This window comes from Tympanuchus pallidicinctus, unplaced genomic scaffold, assembly GCF_026119805.1.
Source record: "Tympanuchus pallidicinctus isolate F22 unplaced genomic scaffold, pur_lepc_1.0 scaffold17, whole genome shotgun sequence".
In the NCBI taxonomy this organism is placed as follows: Eukaryota; Metazoa; Chordata; class Aves; order Galliformes; family Phasianidae; genus Tympanuchus; species Tympanuchus pallidicinctus.
The window spans coordinates 15,125,465-15,149,024 of NW_026294690.1; the positions used below are offsets into that span (position 1 = coordinate 15,125,465).

At 46.2% G+C, this 23,560-nt stretch overlaps 1 protein-coding gene across 3 annotated transcripts in view; it reads right to left on the bottom strand.

The window, feature by feature from the left end:
* FRMD4B (FERM domain containing 4B) overlaps nucleotides 1-23,560 on the bottom strand; it is a 106,044-nt gene that overhangs the window by 65,883 nt on the left and 16,601 nt on the right. The window contains exon 1 of one of the 3 annotated variants that reach the window (XM_052679252.1): nucleotides 14,039-14,068. The exons of the other annotated variants lie outside the window; for them this stretch is intronic. Within the exon in view, the coding sequence (XP_052535212.1) occupies nucleotides 14,039-14,053 (15 nt within the window). The 5' untranslated portion in view covers nucleotides 14,054-14,068. Of the gene's footprint in view, nucleotides 1-14,038; nucleotides 14,069-23,560 lie in introns of those variants that run through there. 3 annotated transcript variants of the gene reach the window in all.

Here is a 23,560-nt window from a genome sequence, read left to right on the forward strand (position 1 = left end):
GCTCTCCTGCACAACTCTCACAGCTCCGTTGACACAGCGCTTGCTGCATGAGAAAAACAAAGCTCCTCGTGCACACTTCACACACAGAGCACGGAGAATAAACACAGAGCTAACAGCCCACGAGGGAACACAGCCTTGATGCTTAATCTTATACCAAATCCCAGGCAATCCACCCTTCTGGGGCAGAAGCTGTTAATGCCTGCGTGCTGCACCCCTCATTTGTGAGCTCTTTCCTAGCAAAAGCCAAAGGGAGCAGCTCTGGGTGGAAATCAAAAGGCAATTAACCTTTTTAAGACCACTCATGGGATTTGAGGTTTCCTGAAGTTTTCTGGGGCCAGAGCTGTGAGGGGCCCAGTGTGCAACTGTCAGCACCTCACTGATGGAACTGCACAAATAGCAGACTTTGGTAAAAGCACCATCCAGACCAACCCCACTGCCTTGCACAATGAAATGAACGAACAGGCTGGGAGTGGAGTGAGTAAAGGCTGCATGGGAGAGCTGAAGCTCCCTCATTTTGAGTGTTATGGCTGTGTTTTGTTAGACAAAATCCATGCAATGTTTTCTTCCTATTCACTTCAAGGACAGATGCTTTGGCAGCAGTGAGGGGAAGCACATGCTGCTCGTTTTGTGAGAATCCACCCAACATCTGAGGCCATTCAGACCCCAGTAACAGTAGGAACCACAGCGGTGTTGCCCAAACAGCCCAACCCCAGTGGTTATCCCCACTCCATGAGCACAGAAACCAAGAGGCTCTCTTATTTGGTACCAAACCTCAATGTCACTTAAGACCCAATTTGATTTTCAAATGGGTTGCACCATCTGCAAACAGCTTCTACAGTCATGGCTGTTCTGGCCCAAATGCTTTCAGGGGAGGAAGATATCCTGTGTGCTCTTAACACAGGGAAAGTATTTGCAAATCCTATTCTATTCCATGTCAGTCCTCATACTGCAAGAACCCACGGTTGCACAGTCAGCTCATATCCTAGTTGAGAGTCGACAGTAGAGCAGTTCTGCAAATTGCTGACAGCCTGTTTCAGACAGGCTTTGGACCTGCGTGTCACCAAGCATTGCACTTCTTCCTCGTGCATACAACAAGCTAAGAGTGGCTCTGCCCATGATGCTTGTATCAGTTGTCTGTGCAGCTCCAAGGAGTTCAAACATCTCAGACGTGCTCTCAATGTGGGAAAGACTATGACAACTATTTCAAACATCTGAAGCTGTTATGAAGCAACATCTCTCCTCAGTTCTTCCACACCAGGGTGAGAAAAGGAGCTCAGATATCTCCAAGTCGCTTTGTGTTGGGGTCTATGCTGCAAAGTGGACCTAATCTGCCTCACACCAAGCCAAGCCAGGAGGTGCTCACCCAGCCTGGCCCAGGGCACGATGGCTTGGAGCCTGTAGCAGGTTTCCACTCATCCAGGGCAGAGACAGAACTTGTTATAACAGACCTCAGGCTCTACAGTTAAAATCCAGCACCTCAAGAATTTCATTGCTCCTTTCAATGTTCTCTCAGCCTGTGGCCACAAGGAAAGCTTCCTGAATCTTGGGTGTTACTCATCACTGCTCTATATTCTATGTTTAGGGCACTTGAAAATCAGTATGGATGTACAAAATGAGAAGTTTTTGTTTTCCACTGGGAGAGGCCACTGCCACCATCTGCAGTTACCCCAGGCAGCTGAGGGTAATTGCAGCTGGACAGCACTGCTCAGAGAGCTGTTGGGAGCACCTCCCGTGGTATCTGCACATTGTGGTCAAGCCATCGCCAAAGTTAAACACAGATTAAAAAAGAAAATCCAAGTTTCTGTCATTTTTGGGTTCCATTTCTAGACAAAAAGAAAAAAAAAAACAACAAAAAAACAAAAAACAAAAACAGCAGCTTCATAGTTCAGGAAACAGCATAGGGGGGAATGGCCTCATCCTAAGCCAGGAAAATCAAATCATGCCACTCTGAAAAGTTATAAGGCTTGCTCTACTCCGTTATCTTTTGTGCCTTTTCCCCCCAAATAAGGAAAAAGGATGGGCATTTTCTTCTTTGATGTAACAAAAGGTATTTTTTAAATGTGGCACAATCCATGGTATTTTTAAATGGCACTTGCATATGGGGCAGCTACCCTTTGTGCTTCCAACCTTCTGTGCTGCTGGGACAGCCCCAGCCAGCTCCATCTCAGCCACAGTGCTCTCCCCAACACACAAAGGAGCAGAGTTGATAATACAAAGAAGAGTTGAGTGTAATTCAGAACACTGGTGATTTAATTTGGGACTGAAGAAGGCTTTGCCTTCTATGGACTTCTTTCAGAATGTGATTCCAAGTGTTTTAATTTGAAGTATATAACTGATATTCATGTTCCTTAGGAGAATAAAGGTTGCAGGAAATTCATTATGGGAAAGCTAATAGGATGCCCAAAAGGCTTTCAAAAGTCACAGAAACCAAACCAAATAGCTATCTCAGAAAGATTTTGTAGACGTATGCACCACTCTCAAGGTAGAGAGATATTACAAATCTATTTGATCTGCAGCTATATGAACAACAGGGCATTCATTTCTGGTAAGGAACAAGCGCACAGAACAGGAATCTAAGGAGCACACTGCTAACAGGATGTGCAGAAAATGTGATGTGCAGCAGATTCATGCTTTTCTTTGTATTATTGATTGTATTCCTGGAATAACAAATGCTAAAAGGGAACAAAGGTTCACCAACATAATAGGAAAAGATCTCAGAGGGATCCTCAGCCCTCCTTGCATGTTACATTCTGTGCCACAACGAATGGAATGAGGGTAGCTGAATCACTGCTTTTCTTTTCAAGGTATCTCATACAAAGATCACATGGATACATAATTCATCTACCTGAGAGGCCACAGGACAAAAGCATCAGTTTCCTCTGACATCTACAAAGTTGCATTCCCCCTAGATACAGACCACTGATTAGAAACACAGAAGAAGACACACAGCCAGACCCTGGTGGCAGGTAATGACATTAAGGCTTTGATCCTTTTTGGTCTCTGCACCTTCACCAGTAAAAGGTGAATTATTGTGCAGATGTACCGAATAATTATAAGGGCTAGCAGATGTCTGCCCAAGCCATTGCTTTAAGTCCTTACCATGGCTTTTGTCCATAGTCTATATTCACTTACTTCGAATGAAGATGACTGCAACCGATGCTCAGTCCTCTATAAAGCAAAAGACAAGGTGCAGAAAAGACCAAGAAACCATTGAGACAGCCCTTGCAAAGTCCTGAGAATCAGTTCTGCTTCGGGCATGCCACTGCATGGATATCTGCTTCTACTTCCAACTCAACAAATTCAAATCCTCAAGTCCTAACATCCTGGGATGATCTCAGGGCAGGCCAAGCCCCTCCATGCTCACTGCTTACTTGTGCAGCTTCAGCTCTGAGGAAGTCCTAACTCACATCTCCTTAGCACTTTCTTTAAATTCTTGTCTTGTAAGAAGCCTGTCAAGCTGTGAGCATTAATGCAATTAACCCCAAATAAAAATGAAGTGACTTTTCAAAAATCATTTCTGCTACACTCTGGCCCTTAATTACCAACTTAATAAAGATAAAGTGAAGTAGTCATCAGCCATCCTCTCTTTGATGTTGTAACCTCTCAGTATGTAAGATGCTTAAAAAGCAGCAGTGGCATATGGGATAAGTCTGTAATCCAGCCTTCCCTGACTGAGAGTTTCTGAAGAGAGAATCAACTTCTGGCAAAAGGTGTTTGCAAAGCAATTTCATTCCTTGAGATTAGCAGAAAAAAATCCAGAGAGCTTTGTAATGTACTTCATCCTTTATACTAGCATGAATTTGGGGCACCTCTCAGATCAATTGTTCCAAAGATCTGTCTACTTTCACATTATCAAGCCTGAATTTAGAAAGCAAACAAAAGCTACATGGCAGGATTGTCCTGTCCTCCTCTTAGCTAGGAAGAGGAGGTGATGGATCTATCTGGAGCAGACACATGGGAGATGCTGAAGAAAGGCATTCTCCATGAGTACCTCCAGGCACTACATGGGTTCCCAGCTCTTCCCACCAGTGTGCTCCAAGCCAAGGGGCTGCCAAACCCAACAGCAAACTGCATCCTGAACCACTCACACCTGCAGAACAGAGCCTCTCCCCTCTGCTGCCAGTTTAAGGTACAGGTTTAACAGCAGTTTTCCAACCCATGGATGAGATGCTGTCTTTTTGCCTCCTCTCTGTATGCATATTTTTCTACAATAACAATAAAGCAGTGACACACATTTTTAAAGACAGCACTGTGCCAGAAACACAAATTTCTCACAGTCTCTACTCCACAGTAAGCTCATTATCGTTTCTTGTCAGAAATGAAGTGCCACTGCCTTTTAACTCTGCAAGTGATTAAAGCACTTACAGCCTGACTCCTCCAACAGCAACCCATACCCACTTACCTGGCACTACAGATTCAGGTCAGCTTCAGCACAAGCAGCAAGTGCTCCCGTTCCACAAACTTGGAATTGCCTTCGTTTGCCACTGCCCTATCAGCACGAGGCTGTGTCACCCAGTTTCCATAGCACAGCTCTCTGGGGGCTGACATGGACAAAGCCACATTGCCCTTCTACCCTTGCAGGCTGTAGCCTCATACCTCCACCTTTCCAACACCAGTGAACAAGAGCATGAAATGCTTTCAGCATCCTGCTTTCTTCACCCATCTCAACAAGAGGTCACCACGATGGGCATCACTGTTCCCAACCTGCTTTGCTTGCCTTCCTCATGCCCCATGACCTTATTCTGCAGTGGGTGTCAGCATCACTCAGCTCCTGCTGCAGTCCAAAGCAAGCTGGCACCCCCAGCTCTTAAAGTCGGCAAGGAATATTAAAGGGAGCCCAGAGAAATCAGGTAATGATGTTAGATAAAGGACTTTGTGGTAGGTACAAATACGTGAGGAGTGTAAAAATCCAGGGCTGCCCCAGCTTTATGATTATTTTATAGCCTCATTAATCCAGGACAAATGGGGTAAAATTACTACCTAACCTAAGCACTCGGCAGAGATCTACAATGCTGTAAGAGGAAGCATAAATGGGATAGTAAAATTTCAGCATTTTGCATGATATACATAGCCAGGATGACAAAAATAACAACACAAACCTATTAGTCACCTGACAAGAATCTTTAAAATAGTGAGAATAAATGATGTCTAACTACGATAATTATACCCTCAGTGCATTCATTCTCTCAGGATGAGTAACCCGGGATGCTGCAGCCTCCAGAAAAAAAAGAATTATGACTCAGAGTAATGCTCTGCCCTTGATCAGACTTCATGGGTCATGCCAAGCCCAGGACAGCCACACACCCAGGAGAGGATTTGTCCTTCCTTATGTATTTGAATGTCACAGTTGAGATCACTGCACCTAAAGGAATATGAACAAAGTTGGCCTTGGCCACCTTTTGTGCCTCTCCTCCCCACCTGCAGTTTCAGACCATAAACCCAGAATCCATCCTGTGTCATTGCTACACTTGGCACAGTACCAACACTGACACGAACTTTCATTAAAGTCAGTATTTGAAGCCACTCAGCCTCGTCTCCTCCACTGCCAATGATAGAGGTCAGAGCATGGCATGGGCAGCCCATCCCTCTCCCAGCACCACAGTGCTCCTCTCCCCCAGGCCAAAGCACCCAGATCCAACTACATGGCTCCAGCATGCTGCAGAGAGCTCCCCTCGTGCCATCTTTAGTTGAGGCTTGATCCAACACAATGTGACACTGGCAGGTTCTGCTCCATAGGTCACAAGTGAGTTCAGTTTGGGCCTCTCTAAGAGAGCTGCTCATCTTTGTGGCCAATTTTTGCAGGAGAACCACAAATGGCTGGGAAGAACGCCAGCAAATAGAAGAAAAATTGGTAAATCATAAATCTATGTAACACATTGCCAGGACTGCTATTGAGCAATGCTTCCTGAGAACACAGGTCTGCTGTAATTCTGCTTGGAGGCAGAAAGCAAAGAAATTTCAAAATGTATCATCTGCTGCTCCAGCAATTAGTGCCTCATTTTAGTAACAAAATAGCCATGCAGTGTACATTTGTCAGTTCCAGACATATAAAAAAAAAGGGAATAATTATCCAGATCTTGGGAGGAGGCAAATCAGTGCCTTTTGTTGTTGGAGTGAGGCGGCTCTTGTGTAAGCAACGCGTTTCTTGATGGCAAGGCTTGGTGCTATGCTACCATTTGACCATGGAAAAGGAATTGAGCACACAGCATCTCCCCACAGAGGGGTCACATCACTTGTGCTGGGCACTAAACACTGCTGAAAGACCAAAGCAAGCCTTCCAGGATGCACAAGCTGCCGCCCATTCAGAGAACAGGGACACATCCAAAAGCACCCGGCTACGAGGCGCAGAGAGCAACTGAGCCAAAGGAAAAGAACAGCCATTGAAAGGCTGCTTTTATCCTCAGAAGACCTCCAAAACAAACAGCCAGCACGCCATGGGCTCAATCCAAAGCCCATTGAAAGCAATGGAAAGCCTCCAATGGGCTGGCAGCAAGGTTGGCCACGCGACAGCCCCGCTGCCTCCCAGCACTCCCCTGCTCTTCCTCGGGCTTTTTGCTAACACTCAAGCCAGCCAAGAAGTAATTATTGTAACATTAAAATTTCCGTTTTTAAAAATATCATGATTCCCTATCCAGCCCCTGGGAATATGGAACGATGGGTCAGGACCCACACAGTGGTGCCCCCAGGACTCATGTGGCACACAATACCTAAACCACAGCTCAGCTTCCTTCCAGAGGCATCCTCCAGAGCTGAGCCCCTCCACGCATGAGGAACAGCACTACTACCTCACTGCCTTCTTAAAAAAAATAAATAATAAAAAAAGGAGAAAGGAGTGACGCCAGCAGTGGGTTATGGTGGGAGTGGTGACATGTGAAGCACCAAGCCGTGCACAATGCAGGAGGAAGCCAAGAGGGGAAATGCGGAGGGGCTGCAGAGCTGAGTCAGCCCCTCAGATGAGGGACCTCACCCGTCCAGTGCGAGGCTGGTGCAGGTGCTGGACACAGAGCCCTGCCCTGCCAGCAGGGTGGGAGCTTCCCAAATCTCAGCTGATGCTGAACAGAGGGTGAGGATGTGGGTGCAGGGGGTCAGCCCAGCCCACACTGTGCAGAGCAACTGCAGAGCTAAACCAAAGCAGATTGACTTATTTCATAGAGCAACAAGTGGAAAAAAAAACAAGAAGAAAGGGCAGAGAGGGGGAGAGAGAGGACCAGCAGTGCTCCCCAATGGGGGTCAATCCGTGACCACTCCTACGCCCAGAAATGCTATTCCTGTTCTAATGGGCATGAGTGAGAGTTCAGCATTTGTTAACAATTAGCACAGGCAATAACTTCAGTCCCACTCTCACGCTTGAAATGGAAACACTGCTAAAACTGAGCAGTACCTGTTGGCAGCGAAACTTCTAAATGAATGGCTAGGAGGGGCCGAAAGCTTCCTCAAAGCAATTCTTATTTCTATTTTTCCCCTTTGGGATATAAAGCAGGCTTGCAAACTGTCCTTGCCATTATCAAAGCTGTGAGTCAATCAGCATTTCATGGCCATAATTAACGGGTATTTGTTTTCATGGGTGTGATTCCTTATTTGCCAAGAGTGCAAAATTAAAATGCATTTTTCCCATGCTCCTTGGAGAGGACATGATGTGAGCTTCAGCCAGGGAAAGGAAGCCATTTGGAGCAGGAAGAGGATGCTTGGAAATGGAGTTACAGAGTTCATATTAGATCCTTTCTGCAGCCATAAGATCAAATAGGCATTGGAAAAAAAACCACCACACTGCTAATCTCACTCATGTTAATGGGTGAAGTGGTGGCACAGATCTCTTTCCCTGCCCATTTCAAGAGGTCACTCAGCACCACATGGCTGCTCCCAGGAGCCCTGCTCCCACCCTGCACACATGGTTGGAAGGGGAAGGGACAGCCACACCAGGACACCAGTGCACCTGGCCCTCCATTTGGAGGAGGAAGAAGGATGGCCTGCTGCAGAAAACAGTAGTTTCATCATCCTCTGCTCTACACAGCTGCTTCTCAAACCTTGAAAAACCATTCCAGCATTAATTGAGCTTGGGGGGACACCAGACACCTGCTCCTCTAGGGACTGTGAGGTCCTTAAGCACATCATGGCACACACTCATTGGTATGACTTGCACAGAAACAGCAAAGGGAGAATAAATTCAGGGATTCCATCACAAATCTCATTGATGTTATACTTCCAAACCCTCTGGGAGAAAAAAAAAAAAAAAAAAAAAAAAAAAGTTGTGTATAATATCCTTTAGCAATCAGCAGAAGGAAGGGATAAATCAAATGCAACCCCCCACCAGACTGTAGCAGCCACTGCAATACAATGCCTGTTTCTGTATCGCTGAGTTGTGCGTTAGACTTATACCAGGTAAAGTTGTAGCACAGCACCATCTGTTCCTCAATATGCTTGCTGCCACAGCAGGGATTTACTCACATATCCCTTTGAGGAGTACTGAGCTGATATGCAGGACGCCTGTCACCAGAGAAAGGGATCTGTCACCTGCTTCTATGGCACATGGGGGATATTCCCTATCCCAGATTATCGTATATGGCTTGGGGAGGGCTCAGAATGCCAGCTCTAGTGAATAGAGCTTGACAACCCCACATATCCTCACAGTACTGCAGGAGAAAGCACATTTTCCAGCTGTTCATGCCTTATGTCACAGCACGTATCTAGATATACACAAAGAAAAAGGAGAAGAGCAGCCTGCTTTTCCCTATCTTTAGACCAGGACATAAGGGACTTGTGCCAAAGAGCACCTGAGTCCCAGCCATTAAAAAGGGAGATCCTGACATGGATTTGCAGCAGATCTCAGAGCAACCAAAGCACTCAGTAGCTCGGTGCAGTGCTGGCCCTGTCTGTAGGTCCTGGTGCCCAGCAGCGGGGTGTAGAACCGCAGGACTGAGACAGCCTGAAGAACCCTCTGCTCCCTCTGCCACAGTTCTCAATCCAAGTACACTCAAATGAAGCTTCCTGATACCCTTTGTGTTAAGGCACTCCTGACCAGAGCACCTGGGAACACCTCCAGCGACATGAACAGAACTGGATACACAACAGAAGTCTCTCATGCTCAGTGCAAATAATCTCAATCTCTCACCTGAGAGTTGATGGCAGGTACCTTCTGGAGCCGAAAGCTGCTCGCACGCCTCACTCCGTGCCACGCTCCATAAACTCCTCCTCGGCACTGTATCAGACCCTGCTTGGTGCCCTGAGCCCAGCTGCAGCCTCTGCAAAGCCCTCCTGGAGCAGGCACCTCCCCAACAGCACCCAGAGATGGGCAAACTGGTTCAGCCTGCTGCCTGTAAGGGCCCACAGGGCAGGAGGTGTGCGAGCTGTTTGCTCCTGCCCTGCCTTGGAAGAAAAGGGGAGAAAAAAAAAAAAAAAAGTGGTTTTGCAGGATTTCAGGCTCTCCCCCAGCCATGTTCAAAGGGGATGTTCAGTGACCGAAGGAAAACAAAGCAAGAATTAGAGATTTCATGCTAAAAGCAAGCTCTTCCCTTTGCTCCTAGATTTTTATATGCGACTTCGCTTTGCTGCACTGCAGCCACCACTGCCTTACCATTAAAGCACTGCTGCTGTTCTGGAGACATTCACCCACTTCCCACACAACCCCAAGGATGCGTTCACACCCAAAAGAGCACACTGCTTGGCCACAGAGTCCAGAAATGTCACTTAGAGAATGTGACATGCAGAACTCAAACCATCTGGAAACACCTCTGTGCAGTCCCACCTCTGGCACAATACCAGAGGAGCATCCACTGATTGGCATCTTCTGCCTCTGCTTACTCCCTCACTTTTCACTACCAGGTAAGAGCTTCATTCTATCATCATTTGACTTCAGTCTAAATCTTTCATGGGATTCCACAGCAAAGAAAGCATTAATTTGCTCTCATGAAATCTAATGCATTCTTAGAGGGATACATTTTCCCAATTTTTACCTGCAGTGCTTTCCCTGTCCAAGCCTTGAACTGTAAACTGCCTACAGATTCAGGCTGGTATGTTGCACAGACATGGTGCATAGCTGGAACCATGGCATAGTTCATTCATGTTGCTGGTGCTCTCCTTTCCAACAACTACAGCTGCTGTATGCCTTGCTTCATTCCAGATGCAAACCCAGCCTTCCCTTACATCTTTAAGTTCATCTCTGCATAATTCTCCTCGCCATTAGATTAATGAATGAAGTGTTTCCAAGGTACAGATATATACATGCTCCTTAATTACAGGAGTCAGGCTGAAGCAGATCCCTTGAACACACACCTCCTGACTAAGCTCTAACCCTGCACACCCAGCCCTCCCCACACACCCCTGGGTATCCCTGACACAGCCTGGAGCAACAGTGCTTCCCAGCAACAAGTGTTCCAATATTCTTGATCGAAGTCATGTCTGCACTCTTCTCCAGCACCATGCAGGCGTTCTTCAGGTTAACTAATTTTCTGGGAGCTGGATTCATTGTTTGTGGTCCCCATGGGATTGCTACGCTGCCAGCCACAGCTCAGTAATTGCAGCTGACAGACAGGATTCACACTGCTCTCAGCCCTATGAGAACTACGACACTCTAGCAGCCATAGAAATAAGGATGCAAAAACAACAACAACAACAAAAAACAACACAAAACCCAACAACCTGCAGCATCTCACCTACAGAAATGAAGCCAAACCTTTCTTTGCACAGGGCCATCAGCACCGATTCACACCCGCAGGTGTCAAGTCACCCTGCAGTGTTCCCACATTGAGAAATCCTGCACAGGAACTTGCCCTACACCTGCAGCAATCCGTCCTCCTCCAGATCAACCCATCAGTGCCGCAGATCACACCAAAAGGTATGGGGCAGGGGCAGGAATAGCAGCATGCCAACACAAAGGGCCAGGTCTAATAGCACAGCACAGACCCCAAACCTCCCCGAACCCACAATGCTCTCTGGTGTGAGATGTAAATCACCTCCTGCTTATCATGCACTAATCCCCCAGCACTCAGATTCCTACCAGGTAAACAGGGCATCAATTTAAACTGAGATTTAGAGTTAGATTTAGAGGAGTCTCCCTGCTCCTGCAGTGCCTTGCTGCGGGCAGAAGCACGCTAGAGGGCAGCCAGTGCCAGGCTGGGCTCCTGCTGCCTCCCAGCAGCCACCAGAGACCCTCTGCCAGAAAGCAGCAGGCTGCTGGCTTTGCTCCCCATGGCCACCAGCTGAGCAGCCAACAGACAGGTAGCACCAAACGTAACCATCTCTCATGGGAATGCCCACTCCATCACATGTGCCAGACAGACAACTGAAAATCCAGCCCTAACACTGGGGGATTTGTTCCATTTCATGTATTTATTTCCTTGGTAAAATCTTACTGGGTTGTCAATGACTCTCTATGGCAATTTATTATCAAAGGTTCATTAAGGTTGGGAAAGACCTCTAAGATCATCCAACCATCACCACCATGCCTACTAAAACTGTGTCCCAACGCTATTAGGAAATACACTCCCTTAAATCTCTATTCCCATGGAAACTTCTCCCCCCAAGGTTTCAACAACTTTGAATAGGACTAATTTACCTCTATCATTACTTAACCAGATCCAGTACTTCAGACAGATTCCTTTCTGATGTCATTACATGAGGGACCACAACCCTACCCCACCGCTCCCTGCACTCACCTGTAGCCGCTCCCCACCCAACCATCTCTCAAAGGCCAGCAGAGCCCTGCAGAGCCCAGCCCCACACACAGCCCAAACTCTAAAACCATTGCCTTTTGATGGACCAAATTCAGATCTGCTATAGAACAAGACGTGATAAACTGGTACATAACAGAAGAAAACTGCTCTCAAGGAAAGGGACAATTTAAAAAACAGCACAAAAAGAGCCTTAACAGGATCATTTTCCTCTGTATTTTACAAGCCACTCTCCACTCTTCATGGCCACCATGGTCCCAATTGCACACCTGAACAAGCCAGATCAAAGGTGTCTTTGCATCTAAAGAACGAAGTAATTCTCTGAGCAATTCCCTGTGAGAATTGGTCCTCTTCAAGGCCACTACACAATTAGTGTACTCCTGCTTTGTGTATTTTAAGAGCCTGCCCTGTCTGTCTGCTTCTGCATCAGCAGATTTTCAGTGTGGGGAAGCCATGATTTATTTTATAAGCATTTTGCCCATCTGTCCCTTAATTCTCCTGAAATCACAGCAAGACAACAGAGGTCATGCTCTTCTCTGTTGCTAGAAAGTCAGCCTAGAGCTACAACGCTATGGGAAAGCACTCTCTGGACACAGCAGCACATGAAGTCATCGTTAGAGGCACCTGCAGCAGCTTCAGTACTTGGGCAGAATGAAATCCAACCCTTCCAGAGCTATTTTAGCTCTGCTTGGGCAAGGATTTCCACTCAGACACTTGTGTATAGATTAGAAATGAAAAAAACCCACCAACACACCAAGCCCATTTGTTGAGTTAAATAGCATCCCATCCGTTTTCAAACAATGCTCTCATGCCAAAACCTCTGCTGGGATTTTTATTTTATTTTCCAATTCCAGTAATGCAGCAGTGCATATTGATTTAGAAAGACTGGACAAGGCTAAGTAAGCAGGATGCAGGGGCAGCCAGGAAGAGCTGCAGAGAGAAGGGACTGCGCAAAAACACTGCTTCATTACTGGAAGATCAGAGAGAGCCCATCTCCTGCCTTGCTTGAATGGCAAGCTTCCCACCAGTTTAAAAGGGAGCCTGAACCATTTCTGCCATAAGGAAGTCTAGACAAGTCTAAATACAAAAAAGAAAAACTAGCCCATGTTATCAGGAGGATAACTTTTATTCCAAAGAATGTTATGCAGCATGCACTTTATCTCACTGAGAAACGTGGCTGCATTCCAGGTACACTGAATCTCCTCAAATTCCACACATTCTGGGTGGGTTTCCTGGAAGTCCCCCCCAGCACCCTCTATAGGGCAATGCAAAACCTCCGCAGCCCTGGGGTACGCAGCAACCAAGCCTCATTTCTGTAATGGTACAAATCACCAATCCTTTCCTTGGAACAGAACTATTTTATTATCTACAAGCCAGAAGGAAAAAAAAGGAAGAAAAGAGTACAGGGAAGGGATTAGTGTTAGAAATTAATTAAAACATAATGCCCAAACAAATGAGTTACATCCCAGTTTATTCACTGCATCCCAGAGGGAGAATATCCTTCTTATCAGAGCAGCTGAGAAAGTGAGGACAAGTCTAATAAAAAGGCAAGCTGGGCTTCCGAGAGTTGTTATTTTTAACTAATTCTCCCTTTTTGTTCCATGTTGTTTTAATTAAAGGGTTGAGATTGCATTAAGAGCCCAAGCTTGCAGTAGCATTAATCTGCAAAGCAGTGAGGGTTTGGCTGAAGTCGCCAAGCATGATTTCTGAAGAGGTTGTTCTGGTGCGTGGATTAAAGCACGTTAGGCCAGGAGAGAAAAGCATCTCCTCAAAGCCAGTATCTGTCATACAGATCAAGTCATCTCCTTACCTAACAGTCACCCCATTACCAACACATTATGCACATTTTGCATTTTATGAAGTGCAAAGCATTCGTTTCAAGATGAAGCAAGATTTCAGTTTCAAAGGTCCTTGTGAGAAATGCAGCACTTTCCACAAACGGCAAAAGAGAATCTCAGAAAACACACAAATGAAATGAAAAGGGGAAAGAGGGAAGAGGAAGGCAGTCACAAGCAGAAGCAGCACCTAACCACAGTGCTAACAAAGAGCTGTTCAACAGACAGAGCCCATCCCATGGGCAGCTCAATGAAGCTGCAGGAATCTGCCCCCCAAAACTCCCCAATATCTCTATTGGACATCATGCAGCCATCAAGCAAATCAAATTAACACTACCCCCCCAAAAAAACCCTTGCTTTGATTAAGTTGCTCACGGGGAATGACATAATTATGGGATAAAAGACAAAGCTTTGTATGGGATAAGAACGCAAACAAGCGAGACACATGATAAACTATCACTTGGATTTCTTTCCATTTGCCTTTGGAGCTTCACATGCCCAAGATTTCATCAGCTACCCCGAACGCCACAAACCTACCAAACAGGAGAGCATCTGCTGCAGTATCAAAACACCTAGAGGTTGGAATTCAAGATGCATGAAGAGAAAATGAAGCCAGAGAAGTCTACTGCTTGGTAAAACAGCAAATGCTGAAGGTCACCATTCCCCATCATTATCAGGAAGGGCGGGAGTTTGAGCCTCCTGAACAGACAGTAAGGGCGTATAAACTTATTTTTAGGGCACAGACCAACCACTAAATGATGGGGTCAGGACAACAACTTCCTCCAAGGACTGACCAGCCCACAGTTGATCTGTATCAAGACAACTGTTAGCTGACTTCCAGGCTGTAAATTACTTCCATCTGCCTTCGCCCAGACTGACAGTCAAGCTCCTGGCCCAAGCACAGCCCCCACCCACAGGCAGCCCTCCCTTCCTTACACAGCCCACCAGGCATTCCCTGTTAGGGGTGCACATTCCAGTGCTGCCCTGCAAGCAGATTCAAGCAGCCCAGCCTCTGTGCAGCACAGAGGACCATGGGGCCAATGGGATCTTTCTTCCCTTTAGTGGAAGGTGGGAGGACTGCTTCACTGCTTCCTCCCTAAGCATCAGTGGGAGACCAAGGGCTACCCAACCTTGTGGCAGAGCTGACCAGCAACCTGCAAGGGCCCAGGTGTTTCCCACCTAGGGACTGTTCCCAGGAGCTGCTCCCCATCCCACCCCACCTGCTCCATCCCTTCAGGGAGCAGAGCTCTGTCCTTGAGAGCTCCTTCCCAGCTGCACACCCAGTGCTCACCAAAGACTCCTGCTGCATGTTCTGAAGCACTCAGCAGCCAGAACAGAATGAGAACAGGGGCTGTTCTGCACCGGGATGGCAGTCCTGAAGAGCAGGATATGATGTGAACAGGGCTGAATTAAAAGCTAATGTTCAACTTCACTGCTCTATAATGCTTCACAGAAGACCAGATTAGAATTAACATTTCATGACTGAATTGTCACAAAAAAAAAAAAAAAAAATAGTAAGAACCACATTCTACAGCTACTCCTTTTAATAATAAAGTATTCACAACAAAGCCACTTTCCTACTCCATTTCCCTGACACATCACAGGCTGCCACGCACAAAACAGTGGCATAGCAGAAGGACATCACCACCTGCATCAACTGCAGCTGCAAGTGGTAGTGCTGGTTTGTACATCATCCCTCTGCTGTTCCTCCCACAGCTGGTTCAGCAGTATTTGATCTACAGCAATCCCTGAAGGCAGTTGTAACCCTTTCAGCAAAGACAAATATGCTCAGCTTCAGCATGTGAAAGTGGAAGTGCTTCCTCAAACCTATGAACCGAGCCAAAACAGAAAACACTTGTCTCAAAGCTAGGCAGTAATTGCTCTTCCATCACTTGGAAGACCTTCTCCTGGCCCTCCCTTCTTCCCCTCTTACAAGAGCAGAGGCACAGAGCAGCCCGGCCCTACACACAACATGGAGCTAGGAGCATAGCCACATTTGAGCCCACTGCCCCATCCCATGAGCAACAAACACCTCCAAGCTCTACTGCAGCAGGGCTGAAAGAGCACACACAACACAAAGCCTGCAGTAATCCTGCTTTTGCAGCTAGTTTTGTTATTCTGTGTGCCAAACGCTGTTGGAAGGACTTCTGACATAGGCTCTAGGTCCATTTAACAATCCAGCTAATCACTATATTTCATTTCTCAGGTTATTAGAATGTAATGGAGCTGTGGCTCCCTGGTGCCAGGCAAGACCTGTGCCAGTGCAACAAGCCCACCTCCACCAGCCAGGTCCCAAACCCAGTGTATGTCTCAGGAATGGGATCCCTGCTCTGCCCCCAGCACCTGGAAGGGACAGTTGCCCACTTTTTCATATTCCCATTTCTCCCAGATAACAGAAAACCACTAAGATGAGACGTGTGCATGCATAAAACGAGCTAATTAATGGCCTCAGCATGGATCAGTGAAATCAGCACGCCTCAAGCAGCGATGCAGCAGCTCCACATGCTGTGCTGCCAGACTTGCTCCTTCTAAGCAATCCATAACCCCTCACCAGCAGTTAGCTCCCTGCTGAGGAGACACTTCCAAAACCCAACACTGGGAGGACTTGGTTCAAGCCAGAAGCACCCAGAGCACCTGCAGCAGGGCAGGAACCAGCACTGCACCCAGCAGCAAGATGAGCATCTGCCCCAACAGACAGAAGGATGGGCACAGCATTACAGAGGAGATGACTCCTTGCTCCCACTCGGTGCCCATCCACTCTGCAGGCACAGAGCAAATGCTCACCAGCCATCCATCCACATGTTCTTCATACAGACATCTAGTCCCAGAGGTCATCATCTTTAAATTCAATTACAAGTCTTCCAACTGCATGGAATATTTCTTCCAGACAAGATAAAACAATTGAGTTTTAAGTACTCATTTTTTTGTTTGGATATGGGAGCAGCACTTTGCTGTTTCTCCATCTCCTGCCCATATAAGCCCATCTCTGCAGGGTCACAAAGCACTGGGTCAGCAAAACCAAATGATGTGACAGTGTTTTGGTGCTGCTGGGCTAAAGGAAGCCACATGCTTCGTTATCTACAGATGCATGGACCCTAACTTTTATCTGGTTATGGATTTTTTTTGCTTCTCCAAAAGGTTTAAAGCAACAAAGAGAGCACAAAGGGAGAGGTGGGAGGACTGCAGCAGCACAAGGGAGATGAGGAACCTGGGCTCCTGCTTTTGATGCTTTGATGATCACGTCATTGCAATTACTGTGTTGAGGGCTGTGCAGTGTCACTGGTAAATAAATCATCTAAGGGAATTAACTGTGCGGGGAGTTTGCACCACAAGTCACTGCAGGTAAAAATGATAAGAGAAGTCACAGCACTTCAGAGAGAAAAAATTCTAACATACCAGGAAAACAGAGTAATGTATACTTGGAATCATTGCTCTAATAAACACAGAGCCTGGGTAGGTGCCTGAGCAGGGAGGATAATGGAGACTGCTCCAGCCACGCAGCTTTGGGGAAATGAAGCCATCAATTAATCATGTGTACTCGACTGCAGACACAAAGAGGATGAAGAACCAGAGAGAATTTGTCTTCTATAGGGAAATGTCTGGCACTCAGCCTTCTGAAACAGCCCCTTCAGATACTGAAGACAGAATACAGTAGTTATCTTCATTTTAAAAAAATAAATCTACATACAATATTGCCTCTTTTTCCCCGTTCTCCCACCACAGTAAATGAACTGACCTGTAAACACAATGATTACACAGACCTGACTGCGTCTAAAAGTAATCCAAAGTAAAACACCATCCTGAAATACCTGAGAACAATCAGTTGATTCAAGTCCCCTGCCATGACTGATGCCTGTTTTATAGGTGAGCAAGCAAACCCACAATGGTTAAGCAACTTACCCATGACCCCACAAGAAAGCCAGCACTGGTGGCAGGGCTCAGGCTGCCCCATGGATCTTTGGCCATTCTGGACTCTGGAGCTTTACCTTCTCCTCTCCCTCACGCTTCTGCTGTTCCCCAGCCTCAGCCAGGTCTGATTTACCCCAAGCTGCTGCCCTCAGAACCTCCATCCATCCCTTCTTCCACACACTTCCAGCCCACAGGCTCCAGAAATGCTTTCTGCATGCCTACTTTGCAATTCAGAACATCCTTGAACTCCTCCATCAGCTTCATATTTGCCCATAATCCCCTCTGGATCTAAAGTGTTTATACAGTATTACTTGCAAGATTTAACCCAAAGATGATTAATTGGGTTCTGTGATTTTTGGCTTCATTTTGATTTCAAGGCAGAAACAGAAAGCCTGGATTTCAATATCTTATGGACCTTGCCTTGTATCAAAGCACTTATGAGTCTGATGAACTGATTTATAGCCCTGAAGGAGACTCAAGGTTTTGTTCCACTTCTATCTACCCCCTCACTTGAGCCCACCTAGCATCAGTGAGAGCACAGTCTATAACCACACTCACAATAACTACATCATGTTTATTTCAGAGCAAAACCCAAGCCATCCCACTTGCAACTACTTAAATCTCAGTCCTACAGCAGAAGAATGAGCTGTAACAACGCCAGGGCCAAAGTGACAGCACCCAGCAGTGTGAGCAGCACAGCTCCTGGCTCTGTATCCACCTACCCCAGGGTGCAGGGATGCAAAGAGTTTGCTAAAAGCACACAGCTCACAGCTGATGCAGTTTACCCTCAATCCTCCCAGGGAAGGTGGCTTTATATCTCAAAACCTGGCTCCTGCTCCACATGAAACCTTATACCTGGGATGAAACCCAATCCACTTGAAGACCTCTCTGGGCAAGAGCTATTGGCTAATGTCATCATCTTCCCTGCAAGAGGGGTGTTTAATATCAATGCACCTTTGATTACCTTTCATTCCTCAAAACGATGTAGCAGCAGAGAAGCAAGTCATTCCACTCCCATGACCATGTATAACAGAATGCTCCTAAAGAGTAATTTGTCAGAATAGTCAGGAAAACCTTCCCCACAAGAAGCCTTACTGCATTCAAAGTCACACACTGGTGAGCTGTATCCAACACGGCAATCTGAGGGCACTTCTCATAGCACAGTACACCTCCCCACCCCACTAAAAGCAACATGAGAAGCTGCCCACTGACTTCCTCCAACACAAAGCCTCAGATACAACCCAAACCAATTCCATGACAGCTTTGCAATCTGGCTGTGTTGCATGGGGTCCACGCAGCACCTCTGCATAGCTCAGCACTGCACAGCCCCCAGACACAGCTCAAGGACCAGCAGAGCAGGCACACAGCAGCCCAGCTGCAAGATGCATTAGCAGTTCCCAGACCCTGGGAATGGCCTTGATCAGTATTCCCTACAGGGACCACTTTTGCTGCAGAAAATGAGTTTATTATTTATAGTAGGAAATAAAGAGGCTCTCTGCAGCTGAGAAAGCCACTTTCAATTTTGGAGATGTCTTGATACAGTGCGTTATGCAAATGCCTTCTACACACACACACACACACACACACACACACACAGGATTGCCACCATTCTAAGCGAACTTCCCAGTGTTTAGACATAATGACAAACTTTTTCCATTAACTTCAACAGCATCAGGGTCTGAATTTTAAGTCCTCTACGTGTTTGCAATGGGTGACAGCCAAGCTTGCTGTTTCTGCCCCAAGTTTTCAGAGCTCTCTGGGCCACACTCTACCTGCCCACATTCTTGGTCAGTCAGCATGATTTGATCTGCAACCACTAATTCTTCCTGCAAACAGCCACTGGATGGCTAATGTCCTTAGATTTGCACTGCTGTATTATACAAGCAAGAGGCACGGCTAGCTACAAGCGACTGCACTTGTGTAGCATTCTCTGAAAGAGTTTAGAAAACTGAGCACCTATTAAGCTCCCTGGGACTTGATGTGAGGGTTTAAACTGGTCTTACATTTGAGAATGAGTCAAATAAGCAGGACAAGTAGACACCAAGCCGCAGCACCTTGCCAAGGTTCTACCATCTGTTGCCATTAGCTGTCAGTGAGATCTTGGGTCTCCCCACCAACTTATGAAGCATTTTGCTCCTTCATCCCTCGAGGGACAGCTTTGTTTAAGCATATCAACTCTCCTAAAGACTGCTTGGCTCCTCTAGAAGTTACCTTATGTACCACCCCTCCCCTTCAGAAGGATCTGGGAACCCAGGACAGCGCGCTGGTTATGGGAACACACCGATGGCCTCAGTTACTCAGAAATAAGTGATAGAGTGACTGTGTGGATTTCTAGGCTGGACAGAAGGACATTTTGCAGGAGAAGGAAAATTTCCCAAAGTATTCATCCCCAGGGAAAAAGGAACCTTAAAAATATCAGATGGACTGTAATAATGCTACTATTGCAAAGAAATCAGGCAATGCAAAGCAGCACAGATACAGCCAGGTGAGCCCCAGACAAGGATCAAGTCAGGAATGTAAAAATCCAACCCCTCTTTAATGAAAACACTAATCACAGCAGGGCTACAAAGACTTACAAACTGTAATCCAGGATCCTCACCTTATTTTAGTGTTGGGTGGCACAAAGCCTTAAGGCTCAGCAGCTCCCAGGGGCTCTATTTCAAACCAACCTTACTACAGGGAATTGTTACACAACATTTAAAAATAAATAGTGCTGGGAAAAAGTTGGATGACTTTACAACTCCCAGGCCACGTACATGCAATGAGCAGCAAGTGCAAATTGGGCCAGTGTTCCCCAGCTCTGACTCAGAGAAAGGCATTCTCTGAAATATATGGAAGCAGAATACCAACTGAAGGGGCAGAAAAAAAAATATAGTTAAAAATCCTCAGCTGGTAAAAGAATAGGAGTGAAAAGAACAGGCATGGCTGTGGTAGAGTAAAAAGAGGAAATACTTCATTTTATTCTAAATGGAGAACATTAAAATACATACGAAATTACACACAGTATTCTCCCTTGGGAAACTGAAGTTTATGCCTGGTCTGCACACGAGGATAACACAGCTGTGACAGAGCAGGCCTGTAATTAGGTCTCTGTTGTGCCATCAACAAACACAGCCTTTATGAACATGCATCCCCAGAGATGTGAATCCCACGCATCCACAGCTGAGAGCTCATCCATCTCCCATTTACAGCCTTACCATCCTCTGCATTTCATTTTGGGTTTGATTATGAGATGCTCACAAGAATCTATTAAGTAGAATGAAGAATGAGTAGCAGAGAAAACCAGCAGCAAAGATTGTGCTCATCTTTGCCAACAACACTGCAATGTTCTGCTTCCCAGTGGGGCACCAGGTGTCCCATCACTGCTTTGGAGGTCTTACACTAATTTTGCATTGCTCTCACTGCAAGTTCAAGGAGGGGAATGATGCCACTGCTGAGGGTGCACGTGCTGCAGCTGTAGCATACAGCTTGTTTTCTACCAGCATTCCTCTGACCTGCCAGGGATGCAGAGGTTTTCCTGGGAGCACATCGTGCCTACATGCAGTACATTCCTGCTGCAATAAACTTCCCCTTCTGTGTACATGCACAGCTAGGCATAAAAGCAACTTTTTTTGTGTCTATGTATGTTTTGGCTCTTTCCTCTGCAGGGAGAGCCTAAAATGAGGAGGGAAAAGATGACTTGAGAGTGAAGATAAGAAAGCAACAGAAAAAAACAAAGACGCCAAGGGAGGAGGGCTGTAGATAAGCTGCCTTCCAGCAGCAGAGATCTCCATACCCAGCAGCATCCACAGGAGCAGCACGCACCAGAATAATACAGCCATAGCTCACAGAAGCATCACCAAACAACGATTTTCCTGCCTGCTGCAAATAGCTCCTAGTATAATTCAGCAAAGACACAGAACGGTCTGTCATATTTCTCCTCCTACAGAGCAGCAACATCATTTTATTCAATGGTTGTTCATTGTTAAGTTGGAGCTGACTTAGATTTTCTCTAATAGAGCTCACAGGAGCACGCTGCTTGGCCAGATAACTCCAAATCGTTTCAGATTTCACAAAGCATCTCTGATGATAGCACCTCAGCAGCATCCCCTGTAAAGCACCGGAAAGCCTCAAGAATTCGTGTTCCATTTAACACCACAAGGCATTAAACGATCAGCTTTCAGAAACACAAGGACACCAGAAGGCAGCCTCCTTACAGCGCTGCTGTGTCATCGCAGCTGCCTGCCCCAGTGGCTAGATAGATGAAAAATCCCACAAGCAGCCATGCAGATATTCCTGCATGTTGGGCAGCCCTGGCATTGCCTAGTTTGGATTTTTCCAGTACTTGAATCAATGAAAAATTGTTTGCCAAGAGAACATTTACGTGATACTGACTGAAGCCATTCAATCTTATCTATTAAAAGACTAGCAGTGCTTATTTCATGCACGAGTCTTCTTTTTCCCCTTTATTCAGGGATTAAGGCTTCTTCCAGCACGATACAATTCTTACCTCTCCCAAACAGAGGTGAGAATATCGGGTCTTTATCCAAGAAAGCCTTAAGTAACTCAGTACCTGAGCTCTCAGCCACTCAGATACTTTTGGACATGAGCTCATTTCTATTTCAAATGAGAGTTGACTTTCTTGGGAAAAGAATACCCAAATGAACACACACGGCTTTGGTAACAGCAGCCTGAACACCTCCTGAAGCAGCCAGAGCTGCACACTGTTGGAGACAGAGCGTTGCTCCAGCTTTCATTGGGGAAATAATTTTGTACAAGTTTTCATCACCTTCAGAGCAGCAAACGGAAAGGGCATTTAAGACGAGAAGCACAAATTTCACGGTGCACCAACACAGCAGCACGGGGCTCGCAGCAGCCTAAGCGTGACAAATCTCTTAAGCCTCTGGGCATTTGCACAAAGGTAAGAGCGCTCATTGCCTCTCATTTAAATGACCCCCTAATGGTAATGATAATGGTTCATTACCTAAGGAGCAGAGCGCTTTGCTTTGGTACAGTGTCCGACGTTCTCAGTCCGTAGATAAAGTCACCAGACCTGTTTGCAGGGCACATAGGGAGCCATTCATGTCTGGATCCCAATCCTTCCTAGCCTCACTTACTCCAACCTGCCTTCACACCACCCCACTCCTCCTCCCAGAGCCCACTGCAGGTGAGGAGCTAATTCACGACAATTCATTAGGCTGCTGTAACCCAGGCAGCAGCAATTCCAGCTGTAACCTTCCTAAATTAATTCTTCAGAGACAGCACCCCACCCTTGCAAAAAAGGTAATTAAGGATTCTTTAGCCTGCTCCCAGAAGATCATAAGGCAGATGCTGTCAGACAGGTTTGCTTTCTGTTATTACCAATTTTAGTAGCAATTTTTTTCCTCTCCTAATCCCATTTTGAATATCAGGTGCTCACCCAGACTCATACTGAAATGAAATAAAGAGGATTATGGTAACCACCCAGGCAGCAGTGCTGCTTGAGAGGGAGCTTAGAGGATGAGACAATTAACTACACCATGATTAATTGTTCTCCCCAAAATTTGGAGGACGTATTCCTCCAAAGTCTCTCATCAGCCTTCCAAATATTTGCTCAAGTTCTACATTATATTCAATTCATTTCCTAAGGGAGTGATGAACATGCAGAATGCATCCCACTGCTAAATGTACTCTTTAAAACCTGGGTAAATACTGGCACATTCCTGCCCAGCTCCATCAGTGCGGGTTCTGCTCTCACAGCAGAGCTCAAGGAACAGCTGGCTCTCACCTTGCTGCCCTGCTTTCACTAAAACCAGAGACACAGCATGACTGATTTTATCCTCTGCTTGCCAACATTGTTAAACCCTCACAGGGGACAGTCATCCCACTCAATGATTATCCTAAAACGTTATTTAGAGAAAAAAGGTGGCTGTGACCATGCCAAGAGGTTCCAGCACTTAAAAAAAAAAAAAAAGCCTTAACATGAAAGGGCTAAGCTTTATATTAATGAACCAATGTGCGTGTTCTATTACTCCATTCTGAGTCCATTTATATCCACAGCAGATTTAGCCACTTTGCAAGAGATCCTGTACTGAGCAGCACGAATGGTTAGAGGTACCTGAGCACACAGAGCTTGCAGTTCAGTTACAGGCCAAAAAGCAAGGTACAACACAATTCTCTGCAGAGTTCCCT